We start from the raw sequence: 8,522 nt of genomic DNA, 5'->3' as shown, positions 1-8,522 counted from the left end.
AGAATTACTTTAGTGGAATTTGTTTGGTAATTTCAAAGAAAACAAAGTTCAGGGAAAAGGAAACTAGTCCTGCTTCTGTAAACATATATGCATATGCTAGAATTACCAAAAGCAGGATATTCTTTTCTTTATGTCAGGATTTTGAGTGTTTTCTGGAACAGAAACACTTGCCTATTTGTCTGGAAGGGTTTTTTTGGGGGGTGTGGGAAGTGGAGTACATTGTTTTACAAACAAGAAAATTGTCTGATACAAATTACTTATATTGTGAATTGTCAGTCTGATTTTTTACAGCTCTTTTTGAGTGACATAGTCTGTCCCATCTGGCTCAAGGAGATGTGCCAGATGCATATGATACAGAAAAAGCTACTCACTTCAGAGAGCTTGCAGCATCCATATACACAATGTCAAAACCACTAGTGTTTTAAAGCATTATCTAAATGCCTTTTTGCACAGTTCCTTGCTCAGATTTGTACAAAACCCAAGATACAATAATACCTCTAGTATAATTTTTTTTTAATTGAGATATATGCAAGATAAGTTTCTTCATGGAATTCTATTTTTAATGATATGGATTTGAATATATTTATATATTCAATTCTTGGTGTAACCACGCCTTTCTAATGTTCCCTGTTGCTACGGTTTTGTTAAATCCTGTCTTCACCTGATCAGAATTTGCACTGGACAGAGCAGGTTATTCCCTTGGTTGGCTCTGAAACCCTGCATGCTCTGCACACTGAACAGCAGTAATTTAGTGTCATTTTGCTAAACCCAAAGCTGAGCTGTGAAACAGGGCCCTTCCTGTGGAGCACAGAGCCTTCCCAGCACCTGGGGGCAGCCCGGCTGCAGTCACGGTCCCCGCGGATGGAAACGCTCACCTGCTCCAGCGCAGCTCCTGAGGGCCCGGGGCGGCTCCAAACTGGGAACAAACCAGCGCTGTTCATTGCTCTGTGTGTGTGTGTGAGAGCATGCCCAGCTCCTGCAGGGCGTAAGGATCATCAAATCGTGGAATCATGGAATGTTGAGGGGTTGGAATGGACCTTAAAGGTCAGCTTGTCCCAGTCCCCCTCCTGGGCACGGACAGCTCCCACACGGCCTCTCAAGGCTTTATCCAGCCTGGCCTTGAGCGCTGCCAGGGTTGTGGCACCCACAACCTCCCTGGGTTCCAGCGTCTGCCACCCTCAGAGTAAATAATTCCTCTCTATTACCAACCTCAGTTGCACCCCTTTCAATTTGTACCCATTCCTCCTCGTCCGGTCACTTACAGGTGCCAGCGCCTGAGGCACCTTCGAGACGGGGCACTCCCACCCCGCCTTACGGCGTTCCCTCCCCTCACGGCGCTCCCTCCCTTCCGACGGAGCCCGGGGACCGCGGGCTCCGCTCGCCCCCTCCCCGGCGGTTCCCGGCCGCCTCTGCCCGCCCCGGAGGTGTGTCCGGCCGGTCCCGCTCCGGCCGCGGCTGCGGGCACGGCTCGTCCCGACTGTCGGCCATGGCCCCGGGGAAGGCCCCGTGCCGGCGGCGCAGCAGCGACTCGGGCGTGGAGCCGGACCGCGGGGCGCTGCCCCGGGACAGGGAGCAGCGGACCGCGCTCTCCCAGAAGAAGAGGGACCAGCGCATCGCGCTCTTCCTCAGCGACTTCGACCAGCAGGGTAGGGCCGGGGCTGCCCGGGGTGGGGAAGGAACGGCGGCTCCGGGCCGGGAGAGCCCCGGGCCGGGGTCGCGCCCTCGGGCAGGGCCGCTTGTCCCGCGCCCCGGGTTGGCGGCTGATGGAGGCTCCCAGCGCTCCGACTCCCCGCTCGGATTTCTCCGGATAAATCGTTGTTTTAACTTTCTTTTATAGCGCGGTCTTGCAGTGCTTATACTTGGAAACATGTAACACGCGTGGCAATAAAAGCGTGTTTTGTTTTAAAGCCAAGGAGCACATCCAGGAGATGAAGAAAGAGCTCGATTCGCTTTTGCAGACAGCGGAGAAAGCGTTTGCGGTGGAGCTGCTGACGATGCCGGCTGCCGTCAGGAAGATGAAAAGGAAAGAGGTGCTCGGTGAGAATGGCCCTGTGCTCGGGGTGCGGGCAGCGGTGTGCTCGGGGCTGCGGGAGAAGGCCTGGGAACTTGCTGCCTTTCATGAAAAGGTTTGCTTTGTCTGCCCTGTATTTTAAGCAGATCAGCAGTGCTGTTACCCAGCAGATGCTTGCTAAGCACTCGTGTTCAAGTAGACTGATCTGCAGTCAAGTAGACTGCTAAACACGAGTGCTTAGCAAGCAGGGTATAGAATTAGTTGGTGACTAGTCTGGAGAGTAGTGTTATGTGTGCACTTAGGTAATTCTATTTAAAGTCTGACGAGACAAGAAATAATTACAAACCTAGTGTTTTCTGTGTGTAAAACCAACCATTTTTGTTCATCTGAATCTGTTCATCCTTAGCCACTGAGATTATTTTTGTCAATTTTAACTCTCCTGAGCCAATTCTAATCTAGTCGCATATCTGTGATGATAAGCAAACAAATTTAATTTTACATTGATACATTGGTGCAGAGGTTTAAGATGTTTACACTCAGCATCAGATGTATTTTCTGGTGAGAACTGTTTCTGGAATCTACCTTGCAGCTGGAAATTGTAGGGGCCACACAGAGATCAAACGTGAACCTCTTGAAGAACTTGAGTTTACTGTAAGCCTGAGTATGTGTTCTGGTGTCCTGGAGAAACTTCTGCCCAAGAGCAGTAGCTGTCTGCAGTGCAATGTTCTTTGCATGCGGGGGATGCCCTGTGTGACTAGACTCAGGATTCTTTCAAGGATAAACACTGAAATGGCCTCAGATTTTTATTGTTGTTTTGTAGGAGTGACTGTCCTACAAGACTGGAATCTTGTTGAAATGTAACACATATGTTGAACCTAGGGTTACCTATTTAACCACTGTAATCCTGAATTACTTGTTTGGCTTCTGAGCCCATAAGAATATGAAGATAAAAATTATGCAAGTAATAGTATCTATATAAGTTATAATTTCTTGAGTTACAGATTTGCAAGGACGGGAGGAAGTGGCTCTTGCTGCTGCAGTGGTAAGTGTGTGTTTTCAAATCTTATCACAGTTTACAGAATAGAATTCTTCTCTCCCTGCTGTAAATACTTCAGACAAATGATTTCATTTGGCTGTGTGTTTAAATAGATGATATGAAATGACTCGGCAGCCAGCCATGGTGCAGTTATGAATATTACCTAAAGTTTTGGGATCATCTGCTGGCAGAAATTCAGATGTTTCCAAAAAAAGCCAAAAAAACAACTGGTGTTTAAGCCAATCCCACTTCCTGTCAGTTGCTTTCATGCTCCTTTAGTTCACTGCCTCTTGTAACATAACACTGGGAAAAATCTGACCACCTTCCCTTTTGGATATAAACATTTTTTTTCAGACTGACTGCTCTGTACAAGACATGCCAGATCCCAAACTGGTGAGGACCAACAGCAAAAAAGGCAGGTCAAGTCATTAATATATTGCCTGTGGTTCTTGTATTTTCTTTTTTTTTTTTACTGGTTTGAACTCAGCATTTCTGAAATGAATGTTAAGCCTGAAGAATACAAGAGGGAAAAGTGCATAACAGACCCCCAGCACTCAGTGTGGAGGATCATGAGCTATGCTACTGTAGAGGTACTTTAAAGCATGAGATAAGAGCTTCTGTCCTTTGCATTTATCAGGGGAAATGGTAAGAAGAGATTTAAGGCTTTACAGTATAGCAGGAGAGCTAGGAAAGTCATCCCTCTTTTCTTAGGTTTCCCTTAACGTTCTGCCCATTGAGCCTTGGAAGAAAAATACCATTTTTCTTCATATCCCCAAATATGCACTAAGGAGGATACTACCACTTGGGTGTAATTCTGTTTTGTCTGTGGGCTGAGGGATTATCTGGGTTTTTTAACTGTCCTGTATGTCCCAGTGCCTGCTGAACACACAGAGTTTGCTTTGACCTGTGTCCCAAGTGAATGACACTGGATGGCACAAGGGCCAAAGCTGTCCATAGGGGGGAAACAGGCTTCAAACACGAGGCTGAAGTGGTGTTTTGTGCTCTTCATGAGATCTTTATTTTCCTTGTCTTGCTAATACATTTATAGTTAAGGTAACTACAATTGTTGAATATGAAGATACCAAGCACAGTTCTGCAAAGAAAATAACTAAAAAAGTAAGTTTATTCTGTTTTTATTCAAAAACCATAAGGACTTAATCAGTTTTGACTTGCCAGAAGCCCTGCTAGACCCATGAGGAGGCAGGCCAGTGCTCTGCTGTCTGTTGGAAAAGTCAGTTATTTTAAATGTAATGTATTTGGAGTTAAGCAAGGCTAACTGTAAATTACTTTCATACTGAAATATGGTACCTGCACTTCTAGTGACTAATTCACACAGGCTGGCAAGTACTGGCATGGTCATTCTCTCTTGACTTGCCAGTAAGTTTTGATGGTTTGAGGAACCATATGTTGTTGAAACTTTATTTTTTAAATCAACTTCATGTTTAATCCATGCTTTTCTATAACTGAGTAGTGCATTCTTGTCTCTAAATCAAATCAAGTGTTCTAGTTTTGCCACCTCAGTCTGTCTGGGCAGTGTAGCTCCTCAGCCAGACACTGATGTAGCAAGCTGACAACAAATACAAAAGATTCTGTGCAATTACAGACTTCTACTGTAAAAAGGCTGAAAAGTTGGAAGAGTGTATATTGCACAGAACTTCAGTAGGAATAAATATGATTTGGCATTATGAAACTTCTTTTAGAATGTATATTTGGAATTTTGTATATATATGTATATGTATCTCTCTCAAAGGCAGCACTACAGGGCTTAACTACCCTTTTTTAACAGGGAATTTTTACAGCATTGTTTCCTGCAAATACCTATCATTTTGCTTTCAAATGCTACTTTTTTTAACTGCAGTCTTTATATATAAACTTCTAGATTTCCAAAACCAGGTCACTGGTTTCACTGGCCTCTGGTTTAAGTGGCAAACTGAACTCTCTTTCTAGGTAAGACTGATCTTTGATAGCTTATTTAACTCATCTGAATTTTTGAGTGCTGAACACAATTATATTCAAATATAGTAGCTGAGATTTGAGCCCAATGGGAATAGATCTGATAAGGATTCTTCCATAACCTGTGATGCACTGTGGAGCAAAAAAGCACCTGTAGCTGATGAAGGCATAATGGTGCCCAGTTCTGAACTGAGGGGAGCAGTACAGATTCCCAAACAATACTAATAGAAGAGAGCTAAGGAAAGCATCTTTGTTCTGCTAGCACTACTGAATTATTCTGTAATAAACACCTAACTTGGGTATTGCAGCCTTCCCTTGCTCAGTAACATAAATTTATTATTGTGTTCTTGTATGGTTTTAATCCCACTATGTCATGTTTACCTCAGGAGGGCTTTTTCACATGTGTTTTTCACGCTAGATCCCTGTCATGGGGCACTTCAGCATTCTCTAAATCCACTGTCTGTCTACCTTCATCCTAGCTAAAACTTTACAGTAGAAGTAGATGAGGAGGAAATAAATAAAAATAGTAAACCAACAAAATAAAACTCCCAACAAAACACAAAGCCAATTACTATTTTTTTTAGTGTCTGTTTACTCTTCTGCTAGTGTAGCTTGCAAAAGGATGCTAAGTCTCTTTGTTTTCATTGCAGTGCCACAAATCTCAAAGCCACTCCAAAGGGAGCTACAAGGTAAGGAGTTTTCAGTTTGCTCCTAATCAATAATTTTGTTCAATACCAAGACTATATATTATTATCAATCTAGATCTAGATCTAGATCATGGTTTGCCACTGTATGTGTCAGTAGGGATGCCAAACCAGTTACACCTCCTCCTTTGGGTGTGGGTGTTAGCTTACATTATTCTAGAGGCACAGGAGCTGATGTCCTAACTAAGTCAGTTTAAAAAATGATGTATTTAGAATATAAATGCTATTCTCACTATTTACAAACTTACATTTCAAACTTGTTCTCAGAGCCGAGCCTTGATTAAAATATCACCAGTACTGCTTTGTTAAAAGAAAAATAAACCAATCCCCACAAACCCCTCAACCAAATACACTGATAATCAGTTCTTGGTATCTTGAATAGTCAAGATTTTTAATTAGTATCATTCTGCATACACTACAGAGTTTGCTTTTGGCACAAGCTGAAGTGAGGGGGTGAACAACTTAAATGGGTCCTGAAACCAGAAAGTGGTTCAGATTCACCTTGGCCTGCTATAAATGTCAGAGGCTTGTTTCCATGCAGAACACCCAAATCTTACATTTTTAAAGTAAAATAATAACTGTTGTATAATGAAAACTTAGGAATTCTGCATGGCATAAGGCACACCCTGTGCCTCTCAGAGGTAGCAGCTTTGGTAGTTATTGATACCTCCCTCTGTAGTAGACAGATACAGCACATGTCTTATCTTAAGCTCTGAGGCACGAAGTTTCCTCTTTCCAAAACTGTAAACATTCACTGCTGATATTGGAGAGTGGATATTCTTGTTACTGAGTGGCCAAAATGTCATCTTGTGTCACAGGCTTACAAGGTTACTGCAGTGGCAGGGTCATAAAACGTTACCCAGCAGTGCCCATAAGTGCTGCTCATGGTTGGATTTCTGTAGTCTCCTGCCAGAACTGGAAAAATTTAAACATGAATGCCTCTCTCCTAGATGTATTTCCTACTACTGGCATTTATTTCATGCTTGAAAATTTCCAGCAGAGCAAAGAAAGTTAACCTCAAAGTAACATTTTCATTGTATTCTAGTGCTGGATTACAACAGACTGTCTCAAGGACTTTACCTGCCAGTGGAAGAGTTCAAGGCATGTTAAAGAGAAGTAAATCAGTACCCCAACATAAAAGTGTTCCATTTGTCAACATTCCCCTGGCTGATGGACAGGTATTTAAAAAAAAAAAAATTCAACTTACAGTAGTTGATCAATGCAAATAGTCTCATAGTGATAGCTTTTCTATTCCTAAATGAGCTGCAGCTAAACAAAAAGAAAATGGTTGCCAAAGTTTTCCAGTGTACAGGGGAGCACATGAGTTTCAGAGAAGCTTGGCATGCAAGAAAAATCTTTTAATCATAGAATTGTTTCTCTTCACAGACACTCTGTACAGCTGGTGGAGACCTCCGTAATATTGATGTGCAGCTCCTAAATCAGGATACAGTACAGCACATCCATAACCTGGTGGTAAGCTTGAGGAGACTTAGGAGACTTACAGATCTGTGTATTCAGACACCTGGTCCCAAGCTTTCATGTCACATTTTGTCATGAATGCAAATTTCAACTCCTTGGATTTTAAGCCTAAACTGGTTGGCATCACTTGGAGGGAGGAGGGAGGAAAGAACTGCTGCACATGGATCATGTGTAAAAGGAACTGCACTTACATAAGCCTCTGTAATTTGGTGACAGCCTGAGGGGCCATAGGAGCATAAACTCTTCTTCTGCAGTGCTCTGGTGGCTGTCCTATCATGTGAGCAAGCTGCCATTCTCTTATCTCTCATTCACAAAGCTGACAAAGCTCAGTTTTGAGTCTTCTTACAATCCATTATTATTGCTGAGTAAGAACTATACACCTGTTAAGTCCCTGCTGCAGTTGAACAGAAACTGCCTTAATGGTTGTGAAGCAAAATAAAGTGGAACAGAACTTTGTAGCACCTACTGCCCAACCCTCCTGAAGATGAGGGTAGCTGGGCTATTGTTAGAAGTAATGGAAATTATCCAGACATGAGAAATGTTAAGCAGTTTACAGCTGTGCAGGTATAGAGTCAAGCTAAAGGTCTGGGAACTGTTCTGTGGTTTTTGTTATGGCCCTGCCTCTGTAGGCAGACAGTGGGGAATGAGTAAGTGCTCACTGCTTGTTTTAACAGTAGGGACCTTTCTTCCAAGTTCTTTTGGGCAGCTTGAGCTAAAATGAATTTTCCCCCCTCAGAGTGAGCTGACTGTCCTATGTGGAAAGGTAACACCTAAACCAAGTTAATGGAACTGTTGGTGACTGCTCTTGCCTGCTGCCTCCAAAGTGTTGCAATAATGTCTATTATGTCTTAATAAAGCTGTATGCTGCCCAGTAAATGTTTTTTTAAGCTTTTATATCATGTGATGTGTCTTATTAAGTTCCTGTTATGAAGGATACCAAAGCAGAAGAAAATTATACTTTTTCTTTATAAAAGGCTTAGGTTAGGTTTTAACTGAGTTCACAGCAAAATGAACAGTAAGAGGCTGTATATAGGAAATAAGCTTCTCTAATATCAACTCACAAATAAACTGAAATCCAAGGTACTAAATTTTTGAACAGCCTTAAGCCACTTCAATAACTTTAGGTATGTGGTAGCATATATGAATCTAACACAGGAATAAAATTTATTTTATTGTGTGTGACGTGACAGTGATGTGCAAGATGACAGGTAAAATTAGAATTTATCAGGTGCTGCTGGCAGGAGCCCAAATTAATGCCAGCTGAGGACTGAAGCAGAACTACCCTACAGTGATCATCTCTTCCTCCACCCCTTCACTTCAGCTATCTGAAAAGCTACCA

At 42.7% G+C, this 8,522-nt stretch overlaps 1 protein-coding gene across 2 annotated transcripts; it reads left to right on the top strand.

The window, feature by feature from the left end:
* Nucleotides 1–1,395: 1,395 nt before the first annotated feature.
* Nucleotides 1,396–8,055, top strand: LOC311159043 (borealin-2-like). 2 transcript variants are annotated; one of them, XM_084214915.1, is made up of 10 exons: nt 1,396–1,646; nt 1,909–2,037; nt 3,013–3,053; nt 3,402–3,462; nt 4,096–4,163; nt 4,927–4,994; nt 5,651–5,689; nt 6,750–6,882; nt 7,091–7,177; nt 7,920–8,055. In XM_084214915.1, exons 1-10 carry the CDS (start codon nt 1,487–1,489, stop codon nt 7,965–7,967), a joined length of 834 nt encoding a protein of 277 aa, XP_084071041.1. In that variant the 5' UTR covers nt 1,396–1,486; the 3' UTR covers nt 7,968–8,055. The 2 variants fall into 2 exon arrangements, with proteins under 2 accessions (XP_084071041.1, XP_084071040.1); XM_084214914.1 differs by lacking the exon at nt 7,920–8,055 and having other exon boundaries at nt 7,091–7,635.
* Nucleotides 8,056–8,522: the final 467 nt, after the last annotated feature.

This window comes from Fringilla coelebs (genome assembly GCF_963513975.1).
Source record: "Fringilla coelebs genome assembly, chromosome: 14".
NCBI lineage: Eukaryota > Metazoa > Chordata > Aves > Passeriformes > Fringillidae > Fringilla > Fringilla coelebs.
Note: the sequence above shows the minus strand (reverse complement) of the source record. Positions and strands in the feature narration are given on the sequence as shown.